This window comes from Falco punctatus (assembly GCF_963210335.1).
Source record: "Falco punctatus genome assembly, chromosome: 11".
NCBI lineage: Eukaryota > Metazoa > Chordata > Aves > Falconiformes > Falconidae > Falco > Falco punctatus.
This window is the reverse complement of record NC_137591.1, coordinates 12,433,701-12,457,006: the sequence shown is the minus strand read 5'-3', so window position 1 is coordinate 12,457,006 and position 23,306 is coordinate 12,433,701. Positions and strand designations below refer to the sequence as shown.

Below are 23,306 nucleotides of genomic sequence, written 5' to 3'. Positions count from 1 at the left end.
AAACAAAGGGAAGAACAGCACTGTATAAGACTGCATTTATTTTTCCACTTGTCTTTGGACAGCACATTGTGAGTCTGTCAAGACCATTTTTATTTGGCATGAATTAGCCTGTTTCTACAGGTTTTATTGCTTCCTGTGTATCAAACTTGAGTTTGGATCAAAATGGTTAATGCATGGTTATTGCAAGATGTTGCCCATTTTTTTGGCATATTTTTTTTTTAATTAATGTTCCAATTTTGCAAGCCCTGGGATTATGTTGGGAACTAAGCTTGTATTCTGAAAAAACAAACTCTTGGTTGTGAGGAAAAGCTTGGAAAAAAATATCCCTGAAGGCTCCAAAACTACGATGTAAATGAAGAGGCCAAATGTTATGTATTTTATTTATATCTTGTTATAAAAAAAGGCCTTAAGGGCTTTCTGGAGCTTACATTTAATACATGCCAGGTTTTCCTAAAATTCTTAGGGAGGTACCATGCATCTTCAGTTTTGGTCTTTTTTTTTTCCTGTTGTGTTTTGTATCTGTGCAACACTATATGCTATTTGTCTTAATACCATTAAAATGGTAATGGAAATATTGGGATGTTGGAAGTAGTGGCAGTTTTAAGTCCTGTTGTTAGTAAGGTGTATCTCAAGTAAACCACCTATATCTGGTACAGCTAATGACCACAGGAAACCATTCTCTTGTATTTACACATGAGAGGTGATTTGGGGACAGATTCTTGCAGTTTGCAGTTAACTGCCTTGACTGTCTTTGAGAGCCAGTTCACGTGTTCGTTATTTGCTTCTAAGTTCTGGAAGTCTTTGTAGCTGCTTTCTCCTGCAGAGATCTCATATAGTTAGCTAATCAATAATAAAAGGAGGTGGTGCAGAGAATTTCAGACTCATTTTGATACCTGTTGTACTCACTGGTTTCCCAGCTTCACTAAGATACGATAATGATGTGTGTCTGCAGCTGGACACAGTATTTCTGGGAGAGAGCTGGGGGATGGAATACGTGGTGGGACTTGGGTCCGTGGCCTCATGCTAGGCACCAGGGTGGTAAATCCTTCTGTACAACGTCGATCCTCATATTCTGTATGGAGCGAGATCTTAAGGAAAAAATGCGGACGAAGGAACTTTATACAGAGCTGAACTTCTGGGTAGTATTAAAAAAAAGGGGGGCGGGGGGGGGGAGGGAAAAAAAGTATGCAAAGTATGCACTGGGGTTGTGCTTACAGCTTGTTTGTAAATATTGTGATTTGTTTAATCCATAGCATTGGTAGTGTTTCACTTACTCTCCCCACAAAGCTGACACACGCGTGGCATCCTGTTGTCATGGGACAGGGACCCATATGCAGAGGAGACTGCTGGCGTGCTGCAGGGATGTCTATCAACATCACTCCAGTCAGTGTATTCTCAAAAGCTGAAGCTGATGCGCGGGGCCCTGCAGAAGGGCTGGCTGGAGGTGTGGTGGCTGGGTGACCAGCTGCGGAGATGGGCACTGACTGCGGCTCGACGGGCAGACGTGAACAACTGCAGCAGCACACGGTTCCCTGAGCCTAGCCTGTGGTATTCAAATACTTGCTGCTGGCAATAAGGGCATGTAGACTTGCTGATTTTTAAGGAAGGTGGCTGGTATGCACAACGTGAAAAATGACAGCCTCTTCTCTTGGCCACTCGAGAGTGCATGAACAGCCTGATTTGCCTACTTTCAAGGCAGGCACAAGGTAGACCCTGTGAGATGCCTGCAGTAAGCCCTGTGGAAAGGTCTCCCATCTATTTTTTTTAAGGGTACAAGCAAGAAGCTTATGCTTTAGAAATAACAATGTTAAGTGCTGTTGACATTCACAGTGAAGGTCTCCACTCTACCACATAAATACCAGAGAAAAAGGCTGGAATTGAGACTTAGGCTGGTTCTCACTGTGTGGTCACTGCTCGCCTAATTTCTAACTATTTACTTTTAGTTTTTCCAAATGTCTGAAAATTTTAGGGTCAACCTGAAGTCAAGATGTACTTGTATTCAGAGAAATCATGCAGTCCAGAGCTGCTTTTGAATCTTCTGATGTTATAAGGCAAAACAGATAGAATATGTCATGATAACTCAGAATTCTTAGATAAATGTAGTCAACTCCTCCTCTAGATAGGAGGAAAATGTGCTTGCTTTGTTTGTACAGTAATAGTGTGTGCATAGTGCTTGATAGATGAATGGGTTAAGTAATCTCCCGCTCTCCTCCCCAGTAATCTAAATTCTCCATGACAAGAAAAAAATAGAATAAACAAGCTGTGGCTGCAGAAAACTGCGGTAGATTGCTTGCCCTGGTGATGTGTTCATTATTTAAAAATGGGAGAAAGTGAGGGTGAAAATGCAGGATATTGGTGTTCGTTTCCATTAATTTATCATTAAAGGATGGTAGCAGACCCATGCGAAGACCATGTAAGTCAGAGGGCTACTTGAAGGTGAAAACCTTTGCAGAGGGCTCTTCATCTAGGAGTCAGAGGCATTATTCTGTTCCTAGTTATGTCACTTACTTGCCTTGTGCCTTCAGTAAGTTTGATTCTCTCAGAGTATAAAGACATTTACTGCTTTTAGAAATGAGGAGAGCAGATGGAGGACCCAAGAAGGTGAGTTCAGGAATATGCATATATGTTTATATATGCGTGTATATGTATCACCTTATAGCCTTTGCCTTGAAGGAGCTGTATAAAAACCACATGTTTTTACTGTTGGAATAAGTTCACTTCAGCTAGGCTTAAACAGCGCAAACATTCCTCCCTATAGATAATAAATGTATGTACACTATGTTCTTATGCCTACTGTATGGATGGTTTCAGGTAAGCAGAACCACTGCATTGCAATTTGCTCTTTCTGATGTGAACCGTTGGAGTTAACTATTGGAGGAGGCTGGCACTGAGCTGCTGCCCAGACATCTGCCACTCCCAAGAAGCTAACATCTGTAGCCCTAAGGATGATGGCGCTGCCATTGCCGTTTAAACATCAGTGTTTGATGGAGAAAGGCTTTAGTATTAGTAAAGTCTGCCATCAGTCTCGTGGGGATGAATAGAAGGAACAGTACACAGGGAGCAATGTTGCTGTTAGTAGTTTACTCAGCCTTCAAGCGCTTACCAAAACTGTGGCCACTGAATGGCTGTTGGAGAATCTGAATGAGTCAGGTTTGATGTTTGAATTTGGTTTCCAGCGGGAAGTTTGTATTTCACAAAACGTGCAGCCAGTTAGCACCTGCTGGGCTGCCTGTTTGGCAGCCGGGAAGAGGCCAAAGATTAAATGCTTTTCGAAGATGAATCCACCTCTTCTCCATACCGGTTAGGGGAGGAGAGTGACAGGGAAGAAGTGCATGGGTTTGCCCAAGCTGTTCTGTTCCTGCCTGCTTAGTATGTCCAAAGGATTTCATGCAGAGTGCAAGGTAGCCATGGTGCAGTGCTACCAGCTCTCCTTGTCCGGGGTAAAAATGATGTAGAGCTGCTGGAGCTGCAGGAGCCACCTCTGTGCCAGCAATGAATGGCAGGTAATAAGTTCTGCTTGGTCTGAGCTGAGCTTCCATAAAGCCCTGCAGGTCTCTGCACCGTGCTCTCCATGATTCATGTTTCAGGGCATATGGTGCTGCCCCACGTCTGCTGGGCTGATTTGCTGGTGTTCTGAGTTGAACAAAAATAGCTGAAACTTTTACAGACTCGAAGTGGCCCTCAAAAAATGAGAGACTTGTTTGAATGGGGATGCGTCTGAGCTAACGAGTTCTGTTACACCTGAGCTGGCTGTGTGCCTGAGCCCTGGAAGCAAGAGATGAGTGCACACATACCTGTTGCTTGTAACAGGAAGGATTTTTTTCCTTTGTAGTACTCGGAACATGTATGCTCAGGCCCCTCCTTGGTGTACAGGTATACAAGGCAGAGCACACCCACCACTATGTCTGTTCTTGTCGCTTGCCAAGCACGAGAGGAGTTGTGCCTAGGCTAGCATTGTGTCTGCATCCATGCCATGGTTTCTTCACAACCTGGGTAAACCAGCTGGGGGGGGGGGGGGGGGGGGGGGGGCGGGGGGGGGGGGGGGGGGGAGGAATTAAAACAAATTGTTTGCATAGCTGTTGCCCTAGTAAAACAATCTTTCCTTTAAGCATGGGTTCATGTTAAAGCAAGGGCTGTATACAGCTGGTGCCTTTTAAAAAAATCCCAGAAAATAAAATCAGTGGATGAATGGAGAAAAGCTGACAGTTATCAGGAACAGAATGTGCTCCCCTGAAACAGTGATTATTTTGGGTTGCTGTCGTCTTTGTTCTTTGCTGTGGTCAATGCAAGCAGGTCCCAGTCACGAGCCTTATCCCTCTCCCTTAAGAATATGCATATGCTGGAGAAACTTGCTGCCCTGGGTACCAGCTGTTCCCACTGCTGTCCCACCCCATTGGAGGGATTCTGTGGACAAGGTGCAGCGTACCAGGTCTGCTGCTGATCAGATTTGTTACTAAATCAGGTAATGGTTTAGTGGAAGTTGTGTAGAAGTTTAGTGTATGATGATGTGTGCGACATCAAAACTGGGTTGGTAGCCTTTCTGGCACTGTTCTTTAGAACATTATTTTTTTTAATCTTCCCAGAAGCTACTGCATGAAGATAGAACATGTCAATTATTGCCTAGATCATGAGGATACCGACCTTGTTGTATGTACACTGGTATGCAGTCTCAGTGGCTCAGGTCTTGAAGACTTGGCCTTTCTTTTATCCTTGCAAAACTCACTTTCAGTCCGTGATAGATCAGTATTCAGCCAGTTACAAACAGCACAAATCCTGTTACTTGAAACAGGAAGAAATTTATCTTTGTAGCATTTGTGACATGTACTGGCATCCATTATCACTTAGTACATAGATACCTAATGCAGACTGCGCTCATCGCCCCTTCTGTTTCTCTTACCCTGAAGAAAGCATGCTCCATCAATTAACTTTACGTACTGCACTTGCTTCCCTGTGCCTGCTTTTCTTTACTTATAGTCTGGAGATGACCACTGTTCTGTGTCCTGCAGGTCCCTGTCTGTGACAGTAGTCTTTGCAGTGCTGATTTCAAGTGACCCTCCACCCTGACCCAGCTGTGCTAAAAGATCCTGCCAGTGGTTCCCTGTGCGGGTATCTTTATTGTCTTGTGGAAGGTTGCAGATCAGCCACAGCAGCATCTGCTGATCTTTCAGACTTTGCCTCAAGAAGATACAGAAGCTCCTTCTGAAGGAGGTCTTGTCCTTCCATCCTGGTGCCAGTGAGCAAGGCGCCAAATGCAAGTGCTCACCTCAGCAGCAGTGTAGTGTCTTATCTTCTAGTAGAGTTCCAGCTCAATCAAAAAGCTCTAGTATCTCTCCCCTGCCCAGGCTGGTAGCTTTTCCTGATAGTGCTGGTGGCTCCTGCTCCTGGCTTCTGATGAGGGTGCTAGACTAGACGAACTGGCACTGAGGGCATCTGTGCTATCTTCATTCCTTCTGCAAGTCAACGCTTGGTGGTGAAGTACTTTGTCTTTTATTGAGCTTCATTCACCAGTTTTAAATAATAACGCTGTGATTTGTACAACTTCCAAACCTCTTGGGTGCCATGTGTTGTTGGACCCCCCACCATGTGGGGGCTGCTAAAGAGATATCCTGTTTGGCCATTCATAATCTGTACGGAGTGTCCTGTACTGTTGTTTGTTTTTTTGTATTTTCTCTCTGCATGATGGGAATGGGGAGCATCCCCACCCCAAATTCTGCCATATCCAGTCCTACAAGTAGTCGTATTTCATTCCAGAGCGTTCACTATGAAGGCATTACTAATTAGCTGGCAGGATGAGAAAAACATAGTTATTTGAGTGTATTAGTCAACTGTATTCTTTTAATGTGCCTTTTAATATCGTATCACGGATGGCCTCCAAGTAGTGCGAGGTGTTAACTTGTGGGTGGTAGAGCAAACCTGGCATAAGAAGAGCTTGGTAGATGGGAGGCTGCAGCCCTTGACATGCAATCTTTTGGTCTCTTTTCTGAGAGTGTGGGAAAACAACCACGGTAATGTATACTGTCCAGCAAAAGTCAATGTATGAGACAGGCCAAGGAGAGGACTGTGGCATGGTGCCATTAGAGGTCACAACAACCTACTGCTGTTGCAGCAGACTTAGGGAAATAGCATTCCTGTTGGAGAGGGAGCCTGCTGCCAATGTGTCAAAAGAAATTCTGCAGATGAAGGAAAATTAAACAAAAACACTATTTTGTTAGCAAAGCTGGTTTACCCTACAAATTTCCTCTTTCCTTACTCTACTCCAAATACAATCTCGTGAAAGTAATCCCAGTTCCCAGCTTGTAATGGTTGGCAGGGCTGTCAGTAGTGCCCTGTCAAAAATTTCTCCAAATCTAGAAGTAACCATCAGAGTTTGCTGTTTATCACCTTTGTCTGCCTTGTGTCCCCCTAGCTTGTTATCAGGTTCAGAGCTGTTTGGCACATGGGCTGCCTCGAGCTTGTGTGTTTGTCCCACACCCTTGTCCTGTAATTTCTGCAAAGGGACATAATAAGTAAGAACATAACTCTCTATTTGAAAGGGAGTCCCCTAACTGTGCTGATGGCAGTAAGTAGTGTTTATTAGGAAAACTATTTATGTTCACTGTAAACAATCACTTGATGTCAGTTGTCTTTATGTTCCTGTGTCACTTTTAATCTTTTGTAAAGAAATGAGACTTATTTATTCCTTTTAGCTGGGTTGTTTCCTAACAGCTTTTGGACTAGGTGACCAATATATTTAAGGGAAGAATATGATAGATATTTACTGTTTCCCAAGGGAGGTGGAAGGGGACTAATCGTTCACAAGCAGTATAAATGAAGCTCGAGGAAGACATACGCAAAACCAGGAAAGGGAAATGGTTGAAGGTCCGTATGGATCCAGAAGGATTCTGAGCTCATGGGAGAGAAACCACTGAGGGTTGCAAGATACATAGAAGCTGTACCTGACACGTGAAATCCCTGATTTGAAAACAATTAAATGTTAGAAGAGAATTTCAGGGAAATATTATGTCTGTTTGCTTGGCTGTCATGCTCTTCTTAGGCATCTGCTTAAGGCCACAGTTAGTTAAGAGTTGGGATTTGGAGGCAGATAAACTTTTTGTCAGACCCAGTACAGCCATTCTGAAGTTACTGGTGCATTTGTAAATTCAGACTAGCCCAAGCATTGCTGCTTCTTGGCCCTGGACAGGTCATGGTAAAGGAGTTTGGACCTTTATGAGGGAGAGAGGTGGAAAAATGAGGGACAAAGGACAAAATCTAGAAGGAAGCAGACTCAAAAATTTCCATAGTCGATATAATTGCTCATGTGTAATCATTGTGCTTGTACAATTTAATTCACTTAATTTGTATGTGTGTCTGCACTTGCATAACTTCCACCATCTGGTTGCTGCACTGTTCACTGGCTATCAGTGTAGGTTGTGGTTCCGTGGGCATTTCTTTAAGTAACTGTGATGGTTTAATTCCATTCTGCCTTGAAGAAAGCCAGACTGAAGAATGGAATCTAAACTAAAAGTAACCCAGGGAAATAAAAAGCACCAGTTTTAACCTGGTTCTGTTCCTGCATCCAGTACGCAGCTCAGCTGCATAAAAGCCTGTCTGACAAGAAGAATTGCCAGTGACTTTTTCATGTCTGAAGCATTTGTGAAACTGCAGTCTCAGGGAAGTGGGTATGAAACCACTACCCTAATCTGTACTGTGTTTGTTCCCTGTCACACTCTGTGCAAGGCATTTGCATGCCACATCAGAATTTGGCACATAACATGTCTTTGCAGGCAGTGTGTGAAGGTCATTGGCCAGAGAAAATAGGAATATGCAAGTTTAAGTGTTTATTGCTGATGTGAACCTTATTTCAGTTCCTCCAAGTAACTGCTTCAGATGCTTTACATCACTTTGTTTTTCATTTCCATTAGAAATGAGAACTTGTTTGTAATATCTTCTTCCTTTCTCCCCAGATAATCTGATCAAAGCCATCCTGTCAGCAACCAAAGATTACCGTTTAACTCCAGCTCTTGACAGGTAAGATGAGACCTTTAGACTAAGGGGAGTAGAAGTGATTATGTCCCACATCCTAAATAAATCTTGTTAGATATTTTTGCCAGAAATTATTGCAAATACATTTGGCTGTGCTTGGGAGGTAGATCGGGAACCAGAAACTGAATCCTCTTTCCGGTAAATCTGTAAACTCTGGAGACCTCTGTTAAGTCAAACATGAGTAGAAAAAAGCATTTACCTTTTGACTATTTCCTAATCTTTTGTTTCATATAGTGTTACAATATACCTCTTGCCCCTTTTTCAAAGAAGTAAATAGCAGGTTTTCAGTAAGCACATGACTCTTTTTCAGCCTTTCTGACAAAGCAACAGGATCAAGAGAAACTCATAAGAGGGAAAGAAGGGACTGGCCTGTTTTAACATTCCACTAATAACGTCACTCTTGAAGCAGGAATGTGCGGTTGTGTTGGCCAAGCCCATGCCAGGGCAGTCTCCTGGGTCGCATGGTATTTGAATTGATGCCTTTAGAAGAAGCTCCTTTGATTCTTTGGTTCTGTTGTAGAGGTTGCTTCTGAAACTCACTGCCATGTTTACAATCAGCTTCCTAATGATAGTCCTTTAGCCTTTCCTATCCTTGCTTTTTTGTCATTCCTTCCCTTTGCCCTGCAATTTTGGTGTAGTGCCACCTTCTGGATTAGAGGTACTTTATTCCAGAAGCTGTTGGAGGTTTTTAGTGGGACATGGTCTCTTTTCAAAGTCCTGGTACTACTTCTTTCCAGGTAGTGATACTTCCTTGAACGTGGGCTAACACCACAGTTCCTGCTTTCTAAACACATTGGGTTTATTTCCTGGCCCAGCTCCCCTTCTGCCCACTTTTCCATGACAAAGCTCATAAGCTTTTCCAGCCTTTTCATAGGTCTCTGCATCTCTCATGTTGACTGTAGAGCTTGGCCACTGCAGTTAGAGTTGGGAGTTACTCTCTATGTGAAAGTTTATTTTTAGCTTTTTTGCAATCTTTTGTGCTAATTTAGGTTGCTTTGAAGTTTGCCTTGCCCTCACAGCAGTGCCCGATAGGGTTAGCCGTCAGAGTTTGGATTAATTTGAGAACGCTGCCCAGAAAGCAAAATCATTTTACAAATGACCTTCTCAGAGATTTTGCACACAACTGAGTTTCACCCATAGGGTTTTATCTCAGCTCTGGTTGGAGAGTTAAGATTTTAATCTGTTGAAAAATCCACATATAGATTATTTCAGAAAGTTGCTTATGAGAAATTAGTATTAATGACAGAGGGCAGGTGGAAGATTCTTGCAGTGAAGGTTAATGTAATTGTGACCCTTGCTGCTCACCTGTTTTTCGAGGAGTAGAATGTTTTGGGTTTTTTAAAAGTCATCTCTCAGGAGGTTGTGAAACAGCCACTCAAGCATGAGCTGCTCACTTTGGATTTACGTTCTTTTTAATGGGTTTGGTGCAGAGATAAAAACCACCTGACTCTCAAGCCTTCATGGAACATATACAGAGTCCCTGAGATATCAAGTACAAGTAAGACCTAAGGAATGAGCTAAAAATGTATTTCTATAGTATTGCAGTAACAAGGTTTGGTAGTGTGTAAATGCACAGGTATCTTGGGGAAGTACTGTTGTCTTGGGAATTTTTGTAATAAATGCAAAGCAGTGGATGTTGATTGTGTGGTACATGTGCCTCACAGACAAAATACCTCGCAGAGCCCTTCCAAGTGAGCAGGTCTTAGGAAAGATTAAAATTGAAACTGATGTGGGAGAAAGGGACAAGAAAGACTTGGGGTAACAAGCCGCAAAGCAAGAGCCTAAAGCAGTAGGTGGATGGAGTTGCAACAGAGCAGTTGTTATGAGAGAGAGCTTGGGTACTGTAAGAGGTGTTAAGGCTACCACAGTGCTGCTCTTGAAAACCTGCTTGGTGAGTAGGACATAGATGAAGACTTGGCTATGCTTCCAGAAATGTTCTTCAGCCATGATCATCAATGAATTACAGTGCTGGCGGCAATGGGTATCTGCCGTTTTGGATTCCAGAAGAGCTGATGGAGCAGACTGGTGAGGGAAGGTTAGTTACTTTGTCATCTTGTCTCAGGCTCAGAGGAGAGCCCAACAGTTCGTTCCTCTGTGGCAGCTCCAGTGTGCTGGGAGCAGGGCCTTGGGGTCTGGCTCACTCCCTTGCTGTTCACTGGTCATCACCTTGGAGCAACTGGAGAGGGCCTGACCTGAGGGACCTTTAAAGGTCCCCATCAACCCAAACCATTCTGCGATTCTATGATTAAGGGCTGAAAAAATGTCTTAGTGTGAAAGAGTTAGCTAAGAGACACAGCTAAAGTATGTGAGGTACAAGGAGTCAGACTTAAGAGATCTTGTGAACCCTTCCACTTGTAGGCTCTCAGAAGTCTAGTGGGCTGATTCTAGCAGCAGGTTCACTTTCTCTTCAGGATGGAGTTACACCAACATTTTCTTGCTTGGCAAGGCCAAGCTGAGAAGCTGTATTTGCTGCTGCCTGCTCTCAGGCTGTAGCTCCCTACAGTCTCCTTGTGCTGCTGCTGTTGTCTGAATAGGGGCTTTAAAGTGGGTCACTGAAACGATTCCAGTTTAGTTTTTCTCTTGAAGCCACTGGAATGACCCAAGTTATTTACAGAGCTCCGCTCCCACTGATGAGTTGGGCTGGCACAGGGCTGGGGGGGGCTGGGAAGGGTGGGTGCTGCCGAGCCTGTTGACACCAGTGTTCGTGTAACCATCCGCTGAATGCAGATTTCCCAGGGGAAGGGTGGGAGAGGCAGGAGAGGTGGGGTCAGGGCAACGCGTGAGAGCATAGGAAGGAAAGGGGATTAGAGTTGTACGGTGGGGAGTCTGCACAAAGCCTTTGGTCTTGTCCCCACCCAAGCTTCTCCATTTTTGTCCTCCTTCACAAAGCTGTCCCTTGAGATGTTACGTTCACTTGCCTCCCGCGAGCCCTGGAAATGAACTTGTTTGTTTGATTATCCCTGTGCCAAAAGGGTGTCCTGATGCACCTTTCCTGACACAATGTACCGACATGGTGCTGAAATGAGGCAAACTCAATCCTTCTGGGTATGCCTACGCCTTTCATCATCCCAAAGCAGCTTTGCCAACTCACTCCAACTAATCCCTCTGTTGTGAATAGAGTTGTGTTAATAACTAGCAACAGCTGGAGGGCATGTGAACAAATGTTCATGCCTGTAACGTAGTGCGAGTGATGCCGTGCTTTCTTAGTTTTCTTCATGACTATTATCGCACCTTTGTGTTGAACTGCTTACAGCAACCACCTTCTGCTCCAGGGCAGGAGGTAAAGCTGCAGCTGTGATTGTGAGAGTAGTTGCGACTCAGCTCTGAGCTTTTCTGGAAAAGATTGGAGATCTAGGAGACTTTCTCTAGAATTGGTGTCCTCTTCCTTCAGAGCTGGCATGTCTTTCTCCCTGATGTAGATGTCGGTGGGCCTCATCTTTGACACTTTGGAGTTCTTTTGCCCTCTGTTGGCTTATCCAGGCCCATTTATATCACTGACACTTTCACTGCTTGCTTTAGTGGCTCCTCCAGTGGCCTGCCCCTCATTCTGCAAATTGATCAGGGCTTGATTTCTAGTACTATGGCTCTTCTGCTGGCTGGACTTCCGTGGATTTTCGGGTTAAATCTCTGCCATGATGACCTGTAAATTTCCTATGAAAAGGTTTCTGACTGACCATTTTGTATTGCCTCCAGGTGGTAATGAAGGAAAACTGAAAGTTTGAGCTTGTAACTAACACAGTCTTTACTAATGCGGTATATAAACTAACAAGTGAGGAAGGAATTTGATAGAGCAGGAGAAATGTGTGTTACTCTGGCTCAGGTTGATAGCACCAGTTTAAGTAGCAGCAGCCAGATCAAACCAGAATATGCTAAGCCTCCCTAAGCACCAGTTACCCTAAAGATGTATTTTTTAATTATTCTGTTATATCTTTCCTCAAAGCCTTTAGTTCCAAAGTTGCATAAAGGAAGGCTTTGTGGTTTTTCTCCCCTGACAAATCCCTAAATGCACTTTGATAAGAGCGGAAGAGGAAGGAGCAGTTGCTACAATGCATACATGTGTTTACAGTGCTATATTGTTCAGGAAGATCTGTTTGAATCCCAGTTTTGGTATAGATGAACTCAACCTCTGAGCATCTGTGTCAAGAGGCTGTACATCTGGCTGCAGTTCCCGGCTGAGGGCTTTAGGGAAAGTCTGTCTCGTGTGGAAAGTCCGTGACCCTCCTTCATACCACCCTGGTTGCAAACTGGAACCTGGGCTGTGTCCGATGTGTTCAGTCCTTGAGCTCTTGTGGAAAAGAAATAGAGCTTTGATGTAGTATGTAAGCAAACAAAAAGGTGTTTGGATACTTCTTTGTGGAGAAACAATTGAGCTGTAACTGATGCTGCTTGTACAGTGTGCTTTTTCAGCCAGAAACTTGCCTGGAGCCAGCAGTGACTTTGCAGGTTTCCCAGGCTCGGGCACCACCAGTCAGTGCTGACTGTGAAGGAGCCCAGCTACAATGGTATCAAGTCTCCAGACTTCTGGTTGGGATGTGAGGTCAGGTGCCTGATGTCCCTGCCAAATACTTCCCTTTCACAGTTCCATCAGAGTGGCCCTGCAATCCTCTCACTGTCCCGCAGTGCAATGGCCAAAGCTGGTGAGACCAAGCCTGCTCACCTTTTTGCTTCTCCTGATCAAAACAGTCTTGGCTGCCCAGACCTGATGTATGTACCTGGTGTGCAGAACCCAGGCAAAGTCCAAGACTCTCTGTATCTGCATCATGTGCACCTGAAGAAAGCAGTCTGCACCTGAGTACTGCCATCTGTGTGTGCAACAGAAACTTCCAGCTTTGCAGTGAGAGTGAACAGAGTACTTTTGAAAGAAATTCAAGAAAAAGTTGCTAAAAGATCAAAGATTAGACCTTAGCGTCAAAAAGATACTAATGAAAAATCTTACCTGCGGACTTAAGGGAACAGGAAGACACATTTAAATATGGCAAGACCACAAGGGCGTAAGAGTGATCCAGGCGTGAAGCTGGGCAAAGGTGATTGACTTGTCAGTTATGATGAGTAAAGGCAAAACCATTCAGTTGAATATTTGTTTCATTTGGGGGGGGAAAGATAGAATGATGTCCTGTTTTACAGCAACAATGAAATACTTTGTGTATTTTCATTAATAACTGTGAGGATGTTAGATGACAATTATATGTCTTTTTAAATCGGTAAGCACTGAAGAGTATTTAAAGAGTTAAATAAAGAATTCTTTTTGTTATCACTGTTTGTTTTTTAAGCCTTCTTGAAAGGTTGGATAGAACAGCAGTTCCTGAAGAAATAAAGGAGAAGATGAACAGATTACTAGCTCGGTTTTGCAGGAAAAGCCTGGAAAGTTATACCTGGGACAGAGATAGGATGGCAGAGTAATTGATGGTGCGTTATCTTGGGTTTTGTGGAAATGAAATATTGTCATGTAGAGGATATATTTTTTAGCTTGATTGATAAAGGTAACATTTTAAAGGTAGACATTAGTTACTTGTCTCAATCCATTATATTCTGATCCTACACAACAGTGTTGTAGACATACCCTTTTAGGAATGGGATATGTCACACAGCTGTAAAAAGTTACTGTTAAGAATTAATCCTTTAGTGACACTTCTAGTGTAATCCTGCTGGCAGGTGTTTGCAGTGGTTAAAACCAATCTGGAGGAAATGTGAGATTACACTGGAAAATTTGCCAGAGCCGGAGAGCGGGGAAGTAAGGAGCCGGAGGGCCAGGCCAGTCTAGACCTTGTCATAGGGCCCTTCTCTGAACAGTCCTTTACTGGAGCCAAATCAAAAGTCAGGCATCTCAGAGGTGACAACGCAGGTCATGCTTACAAGATGAGGATTATGTTCTGCAAAGCAATGGCTATAAAAAGAGCATTGGAATGATGTACATAAAGTCTCTGTGTAAAAGGGGCCCTGCTTTGAGCAGCATTAGCTCCGCATGCTGGTCTTCCAGAGTCAGTACTGCGGAGATCTGGGTTGTGACTCAATGTCTAGGAGAGCTGCCATGCTGTAAGAGATGTGATCAGTTTGCTCCGGTTTATACGGTCAAGAGAAAGTTAAGAATGGGCTTTGATCAGTCTACAAGTACTGTGTGGGAACAGGGCCATGAAGAGAGGCTGCTGGAACAGCTTTGGCTGGTGGAACTGGTTCTTTTATCTCCTATGTAGCGCCAGTCTGACCCGTGACTGATTATCCACCTAGAGGCAAGACGTTTACACACGGTGGTTTGTAAGTGGATTGCGTGCAGATGTGGAGGGGACTACTGACAGTAGATGGTGCTTTAATTTAGCAGAAAAGAGAAGAATGCGATTAGCCGGTTTGAGACTGAGACAAACATATCTGTATTCAAAATTGGTAAGATCTAGCATCCTAACAGTAAGTGGGAAGGGGATAGAGGCAGGTGTCTGTAGCTTGCAGCCTTTGGATTTCAGCACGGCATCCTTCAAAACATAAAATTAAGGAAAGTCATGGCCCAGAGACAACTGGGTGGAGAAATGGCAGTATTGCACCCAGAAGTCTCCTGTTCAGGAGATAACTTTCTTATCATAATCATCAAAAGAGCGTGTTTTCATCTAAAACTTCACCTGGCCAGAACTGACCTATTTCTTTTTCCCCTCCTGCAGCACCTTTTCCTTAAAGGTCTTGACAAAGCTGCTACCATCTCTGTCGCTGAGCTGACTCTTTCCCTTCCCTCCTTGACACAATATACTGCCTGAACCAGATCTTGCCTCTGCTTTCTCTTTGTTGCCAGAACTGTATTTTTTCTGTGCCTTTGTCTATAAAATTCTCTCTCTGTTGTGATTTGATTATCACAAACATCCACACTTCTTCAGCCCTTAGGCACTCTAGCACTGGGCTAATATGTCCATCTTCTTGAGGAGGTTTTTTTCCTTTGGAAAGGCTGGGATCTACAGTGAAACTTCATCTGGGCCGGAGAAGCTGTTCCTGAGTGTTTCTTGGTGCCGTTCACTCTGCACATATCTCCAGCTAATGGCTCTGTCAGCAGGGTAACCCTCAGTGGTTTAGCTGAGCCTTTTAAGTGCACTCCAGCCCTGCTCTGCAAAGTCGGACCCCACATAAGCAGAGCTTTCCTCACGCTGGCTCTTTAGATTGATCACAGTGAGGACAGCTTAGAAGAGACCAGTCGACAGTGCCTGGGACTAGGAAGACCGCCTAACCCAGAGATCTGCTCCAGACAACTGATTGCCTTGGACCTTTTCCGAAAAAGGCTCTGCAGACACGTATTCCTTCAGTGAACTACCAGAGATGGAGGCAGGCTGCCAGAAGAGCCAGCTGCGTTTGGGATTAGATGGCTGGAAAGAAGTCCTCTCTCTGTCTTCAAAACAAAATCACTTTTTAACATCTGCTGCAGCGAGTTCTCGTGACTCGTAGTTCCACGAGAAACTGTTCTCTTCTTTCTCTTTCCTGTTTCTTTGTTAATTAAGGTTATTTTCCTTCCCCTTCCTCACCCATTGTGTCTCCGTATATGTTTCCTACTGGATGGGGTGGGGGGTGGTATCCTTTTTCTACCCATTTAGTGGTTTTCTGTCTCTTGAAGTCTCATGATAACTGCAGCAATTTCGCACTCAGCAAGGTGAGCACACCCCAGATAACCTGGCAAGATGTGCCTGCACTCAGAAAATTGCTTGGAGAGAGGACTTCCTCACTAATCCTTTGGTTTATTGTTATTTCAGTGCTAAATGAATAATGAGAAGGTTTAAGTAAACAGATGGGGTTTATTCAAGCCCATCATACCAGGGGTGTGGGGGGAGAGGAGCTGCTTGTCCTGACAGCTCATCTCATTAGGCCACACGTGGTGTGAGGTGTTGAAAGCAGTTTATCACGTGCAATGCCTGGGCATGATGGGGTGACCTAAGGATCAAGTGTATCTCTGGCCTTCCTTTAATTCTTAATATTCCAAAAGGTTTCCTGTAGTTCTCAGATAGGTGCAAACTAAATGTGTGCGGCTCGGTGTGTTTGAAGTTATGTTACAAAAATCGCCTCTTTCCTCTGTTTCTTCCACAGTCTCAGCTGCCGGCGATGTATTATTGTGGGAAATGGTGGAGTACTTGCAAATAAGTCGTTGGGGTTAAAAATTGATGACTATGATGTTGTTGTCAGGTGAGTCTTTGGCATTGCAGTTGTTTTGTCACATATTTTGTTTCTGTATCGGTTCACGTGCTGTGCAGGCAAATAAACCTACGCTAGTGACAACATCCATGTGTATGGAAGCATTAACTAATATGGAGGGGAAGAAGACCCAAGAGCATATGAATGTTATAAGTGGCGATCACATCAAAGGGTAAAAGCACTCTTGAACCATTTCTTTTTCCACAGCTGTTTGGGAATGTGGTATCTCCTATGATCCCACTTGAATCTTCTCTTAGCTCCTTTCTAAAAGCTGCTGCTTTTGCAATGCCCTTAAGTGATGAAGCAGTGAAGCATACTCTTAAATCTGCTCCCAGATATGTCCCCTCGGTAGCTCAGGGAAGTATTATTGATCATACATGTGTAGTGTTCCCTGCGACCTACACTGCATAGTTAGGATGTGAAGAACTAAGAATGGTGCACCACAGGGTCTTAGGAAGCAGTAAGCCTCCATGGGTAAGGACTCAGTAATGACTAAACACCCACAGGTGTGCCCTAGAAACTGGGAGTATGTTGCCTGTTTCGCTGTGGATGATGATGTCAAGTAACAGGGCAGAAGCAGAGTGGTATAGGAGTGGAAAGGACCACAAGGTTAGGACTTCTTGCTTTTGCTGAGGACCTGGATCATCGCCATCTCGGAATGCCTCAAAAACGTGCTATGTGAAATCACAGGTCTAGTCATCACTCTCAGTAATAAATCTGTCAAGTCAGGGAGGTGTTCTGGGTGACTGGAGATTAACAAACATAATACCTGTACTAATGGAGAGTGAGAGAGAGTGTGTGTGTAGGAGGGAGGGGAGAACATGCTCTAGAGAGCTACAGACCCATTAGTCTGACTTGAAGAAAAATGCAGAGGTTTATAGCAGGTTCTGAATCATGACTAACAAAATACTGCAGTGGTAAATAGGAAAAGTAGGATAAACCACGGTATAAGTTTATAAAAACTGGTTTAACATAGTGTAAGTTCGATTTGTTTTTTTCCTTAGTAAGATAACTAATTTCATATTTAAGGACATGTAACTGATATCATCTCTCTGCACTTTAGTCAACCGTGGGACGTGGTGGCCAATAGCAAATTCTTAGTTAAGGTGGAAGAAAGAGATTAGTAAAAGAATTTAAGGCACAGTGGAATTATAATGTAGCACGGTCTCCTTTCTCTCCCATGCGCTAGTAATGGGCATGTGAAGAAAGAACGGAATGTACATAGAGTAATAAATACCTGCAAACTGTGGACAAAAAGACCAAGAAGATCCCTTTCAGTCCTTTGTTCCTGTGCGCAGTTCCCCGCTTCCCTGGCAGTGCTTTGGACACAGGAATGACTCCAGAACAGGGTGAAACTTTTACAGCCCTTCTCCTAGTTTATCCCACCATCAGTTGTTAGCAAAAAGCTCTTACTGCTCATCATAGTCTGGTGACTTGCAGGTATTTGAGCTGAATTAAAATTCAGTTACAGCCTTTTCTTGGGCTCAGACTGTTCAAAAAGTAGCAAGAGAAAAGTTTCAATCCATCTGGACTAAGCCACCCACTAAGATTTACATCAGAAAGTCCATTATTTAATTTCTAAATGAAAAGTTCAACCTTTTCTCTGCACATCAGTAAATCTAAGTCAGTTTGCAAGCTAAGAGGATAAGAGGGCAGCTAAGCACCTGTGCTGTTTGCGGGATGGATAAAGGAGAGAAAAGTCAACTGTAAATTTTAAATGAAGCCAGGTGCCTGAATGTGGGACTCCAGAGATGAGAGCAGACTTCTTAAATGTATCCAACTGCTTCCTTTACTCCAGTGGGAGTTGGGGAAATCCCTTGTGTTATAGCATCCTTTTTTATGGTTGCAAAACTTCTTTGAAGGATCAAATTTGGGAGCTAGGAGGTGAATTTTAAGGGAGAAAACATGGTACGTTTGTGGATAAAGAAATGGTCCAGCAATATGTGGAGATTTTGATGCTCGTGTTACCATGTGAGGGTTGCTAATTACAGCAAGAAATTTTGATCTTATGGTCAAGAGAGCCAGATCAGTTTTGACAGTTCTAAAACAGTTTGGAGTGAGTTAGTTACTGTTTTTCGTTAACTGGATATTATCAGATTTCAGTGCAGATATTATTCCCAGCTGTCATACTGTTAACCTGGCAGGAGCTTCTTGCAGCAGTAAGTCGTCAGTGCTCTGAAATGCCTCCTTAGAAGAGATTGCAGACAGGGGAAAAACAAGTGTGTATCTGAAATTCCTGGTTGGAATGATATAGGGATTCACCTGATGATGATACTTTAGTGCTATTTGAGAAGGTCTTCAGGGTGCTAAGGTTAGGAGTTAGTGCCTCTAAGCTCCCTATATCATTAGTAGAGATGGACAGAAAAACACTCTTATGGAGAAAACTGCCTGTCTGTGGGCAATACAAGGAGACCTGGCATCCTAACTGAGGTTTTCTAAGATTCAGCTGTGGTTTATAACCACCAGTGTGTCCTGCCCGAGAAGCGGTTCAAGCTCTGTAGTATGCACCTTCATGAACATTGGTTGTGGCCACCAGAGCTTTTCCTGGTCCATTGCCTGCGCTGCCCCTGGAGCACTGACCGTGGGGCTGACAGTGCTGGCTCGTTAGGACTCCATCGCTAGGACTCCATCAGCAACTCACACTCTGGCCTTTTGCTGGACACCTGAGTTCATTTCACTTGGGGAAATGGTTTGGTTTGTTTCCTATCTAGATACAAAGCAGGGGTCCCAGGTTTTGGGAGCTGTAACAAGGTAAGCATCAAAACAGTGAACCCAGCAGCTAGGGGTGGGGGAAACCCTGCCCAAGAGCTACATTTGAAATAACTGCAGATGGTAGCCTTCCCCTCAACTTCAAGACGCGAGATGAAAATATGTAAAGAAAGCTAGTTATACATAGTACTTTTTGTATTTATTTCTGTTACCTTTAGGGCCACATGCTTTTACATTACGTAGGATTATGTACCCCGAAGAGACACAATGCCTTGAGGTTTAGGTAACGGCTATAGCTAAAAGTGAGTGATGTGTGAACACGCTGTCAGCAACAGAGGAAAAAGCAAGGGATCAGGCTGGCTGGGAGCACTGTTTTTGCAGGCAGACAAGTCTCAATACCTCCAAGTCAGATTACAAAGCGAGGGTTTATAAACTACAAAAAAAGGCTACATCTCCTGTATAAATCATAGTGGTGCTAATTCTTTATATTCCCTTTAATATTTTATTCCTAATGATAAAATAAGTATTTTTATTAAAAATATATAGGAATTTATTCCTTTTAATTCTGAATAGAATTTCAGATTGTATACGGGGATTTTCTTCTGCTAAAAGGTTTCCCACCTAAAATGCTTACCCAGGCTGAAAAAGACAAATCCAGATCCTCATTAACATTCCTACGCGGCAAAATTTGCAGTCCATAAGCACTTTCCAGTATATTGAACTACCCCAAGTCAAGAAGGCTGCAATAATTCAAGCAGGCAATGCTGTTCCATCAGGGGCTGCTGTTTGATGTCAGCAAGATTTGTATTCCAAGTTACTTGAAATTTCCTCAGCTTTGGGTTTCTAGTTTTGAATAGAGGTTCTGAATAACTTTAATGTCATGGAAGTCATCATTGCTGTTAACACCAGAGCAGTTTGTTTTTTGAAGGGAAAAAACTTTGTCCCTGAGGGGTGTTTTAACAAAAGCACAGCTAAATACATCGCATTCCTTTGGATATCAGTGTGCCCAAGAGCAAAGCTGTGTGCCTGCTTGGGTCTTTTTGGAGTGGGATGCACTTCCACAGCAGAAACTCCTCCGAGTCCATGAAACCACAGTGGGCGCAGCCCAACCCCTTCCTTTGCGTTGGCATTGCAGGGCAGCTTGCCTTCTGGATGGGCCACTTTGGGGAATTAAACCAGGTGGAGATTGTTCTTTCGGGTTTTTTTGAAAATTATTAGCTGGTTTAATTCCCTAAACAGTCTCGCTGCAGATAAGATGAGCAGCATAAGCTCTGGGCAGTGGTTGGAGCATGAGACCGGTTTGTTTGCTTAAACTGCCATGGAGCTGTATCCTCTGTTTCAGCACAGTCTTGCAGAATCCAAGTAAGATACCCCAGGAGCAATGGGGTGTTAAAATATTAATGCTTAGTTTGTAACTCTAAATTTGAAAGGACAATATTTATCAGTTTCCTTTTCCAAAACTTCCAACCCAATTTAAATAACAAGAGTGGATATGCAGAAATGGTTTGCATTATATTGAATGAAATAATTTAAATCGCTTCCAATTAAACTCTTGTCAGTTGGTATAAAGCTTCATAAATATTTGTGATGAGGAATTGCAAGAGTTAACGATTGCTGCTGTAACAGCTGAGTACAGGGAGCTCTTGCCCAACAGTGACTGCTGTATCATCAACTTGCATGAGTGTAAGTGGGATTCCATGACAGTGTCTTCTCTGGTTGCCCTGCAGGCTGAACTCTGCTCCCGTGAAGGGCTTTGAAAAAGATGTGGGTGGCAAGACAACTCTCCGAATCACATATCCTGAAGGTGCAATCCAGAAAATGGAGCAGTATGAGAAGGATTCCCTGTTTGTTCTGGCAGGATTCAAATGGCAGGATTTCAAGTGGCTGAAATACATTGTTTACAAGGAAAAAGTGGTAAGAACACTGTCAGATGACATTGTGAAGGTCACCTAATGGGAAACGGTGGGCAGGCATGACACCACAGTCATATTTGCTGCTTTTTGGTCCGAGGAGAGTTCCTCTGTGTGTCCTGCTGCATTTCGGTGTGAAGGCTTTTTTTTACCTCCATGGACTTAAGCTTTAATTAAATGTGTTTTATAAAGACATCTCTCTTCGTAACCTGACCTTGCATCTCAGGTGACGCTTTCTATTCAAGATTATGTTAGCGTGTACTATGAACAATTAATTCAATTTTTATTTATTTTGAGGAGTATATAATAGGACTGGCTTTTGCATGGGTTTTATGGACTCTTAGGATTTAAGAACAGAGAAAGGAAAAGAGCAATGACAAGGGGAAGAAATGGGAGTTTGGGGATAAGGATGTGATGGCACAGGAGGGGAGGAGGAGGCATTGCAGCAGCAGTACAACTTGTTGAAAAAACTAGTCTACAGACTTAATGTGACCTCTGGAATAGCACAAGCCTTTATATTTCACTCAGTTATTGCCTGTACTGAGATTCATGCCTTGTGTTTGGCTAAAGTGCCACCCAGAAGAACAGTATCAAGTCTAATTTTAAAGCACTGAAATGGTGAATTCACCACTTTCCCCATGTAAATATTTTGTCCCAATCAATTGTATTAGTGCCCTTCTGAAGTACTATGGACCTGTTACTAGTCAGGGTTGTTCTCTGTAATTCACCCATCCTAAATGAAATCAGATTGTAAGCGATGACTTCTCATTCAGTGGATGGTTTGTCTTTATCTGTCATCATGAAATCCAGGATAAATGCCCTCTGTTTGGGTATAGTTCTTGTTTTACAAATTGTATGTATCTGTTTTCAAGTGTTCTTTAATGATTTTTCAACAAATAACCAGAGAAACAGATGAATGTTCAGAGGATGGGATGTTGTATCATGTGTTTTGAGACAGAGAGAGGAGGTTGGCAGTTCACCATATACAGAATGGAACAGTCTGGCTATATAGTTGTATACAGTTGTTACATAGATGGCCTTAGGAGCCAATACTTTGCTTTTGTCTCACACTGGCACCAACTTGCAGTTCTTTTCCCGATACCAGACAGCTGAAGTTACCTGTCAGCCTCTGGGCCAGCACAAGTGGGCTTCCGTTACATGAACAATTGAGTCAAAAGTAATTTTCTTTGGTTTATGTACACTCTTATTCTTCATTCTGGGCAAGGGAGAGCCCTGGCAATGTCAGTGCACTGCAACCTGAACACAGTTGTAGGGACTCCTACTGCTTAGCTTGAAGTTCAAAGGATGGATTGGTTTGCTTCAAAACAAATTAAATTTCCACCTGATGCTTGCAGTCGTGCAGCAAATAGTTTGTTAAAACTTACTAGAAGATTGGGGAAGGGGGATTGCAATAATCTTAACTGAGTGCTTCAGTGCCCAGCTTGGCAGAGGGCAGAAAGAACTTGAGTTTCTTGCATTGCACGTTACTCCAGTGCTCTTGTGGTTGGCTTTTATCCTTCATTTCTTTGGAATAAACACTCCATTTTTTTCAGCTCTTGTAGGTCATGTTTTCTAGATCTCTTGCAATATTCCTATTGCTCTTTTGAATGCCTGCAGTTGATTCATCTTTTTCTTGAAGAGCAGTGCCCAAAAATGTACAGAGTACAGCAAATAGAGAGGAGCAAACAGCTGCTCACTAGCCTTGCAGTTCTCATTCTTTATACATCCACTATTCAGCCTTTTCCACAGTGACATGGGACTGAAGGCGAGTGTCCAGTTCCTTGAGACTCCAGGTCTCAGGAAGAGCTGAAGAGCAGTTATCTCCCCAGCTCCACACCCTGTGCTTGTTGCCATTGGCCTTTCCTGCCAAAGACCAGCACCATGCACTTGGCCCTACCGATGCTTTCTTCCAGAGCACTTGTTCAATTTGCCAGGTTCCTCTGGTAAAGCTTTCCAGCGTAGCTGCCTGCCTTGCCAGATTTGTGTCCTCTGCAATTTAATAAACATACTTGTTACTCCATCATCCACATGGACAATGAAAACAAGACCCCAAAGTAGTAACATCCTTCTACAGTGAGCCCACTGAGAACTCCTGGATAGTTTACTTGTATCACAGTAGTATCATTAGTTAACAGTTTTTGGCATGTTTGTGAAAGTGATACGTCAGAAGCCTTACCGAATTTGAGTTCATGTCTTGCTTCTCCCCTATGATTTTTTTTCCTGTATAAAGAAATACTGATTTTTTGTCTTTTCAGTAGTGTTTCGCCCTTGACAAATGGGCCTGGGTTGCTACTCAGTCTTCGTTATTTTTTTCAGGTGCTTACAAATAATTAATCGTGCTGTTCTGAGAAGTGAAATCATAAATCAGCTCTCTTCCCTGTTTTTTGCCTGCTTAAGGCTAGGCACTACTTATGCCCATTTTTCAATCCTTTGACACCCCACCTGTTCTACACGAGTTCCCAAAGGGAATTGTTGCTAGTTTTTGAGGCTGCTGAGTCAGTTCATTGAATA

At 43.3% G+C, this 23,306-nt stretch overlaps 1 protein-coding gene across 9 annotated transcripts in view; it reads left to right on the top strand.

Moving 5' to 3' along the window:
* The window catches only part of ST3GAL3 (ST3 beta-galactoside alpha-2,3-sialyltransferase 3), a 184,595-nt gene that overhangs the window by 114,140 nt on the left and 47,149 nt on the right, over window positions 1-23,306 (top strand). For all 9 annotated transcript variants that reach the window (XM_080406921.1, XM_080406919.1, XM_080406920.1 and 6 more), the window contains 3 exons: window positions 7,944-8,007; window positions 16,072-16,167; window positions 20,613-20,799. In XM_080406921.1, the coding sequence (XP_080263047.1) occupies window positions 7,944-8,007; window positions 16,072-16,167; window positions 20,613-20,799 (347 nt within the window). The remainder of the gene's footprint in view (window positions 1-7,943; window positions 8,008-16,071; window positions 16,168-20,612; window positions 20,800-23,306) is intronic.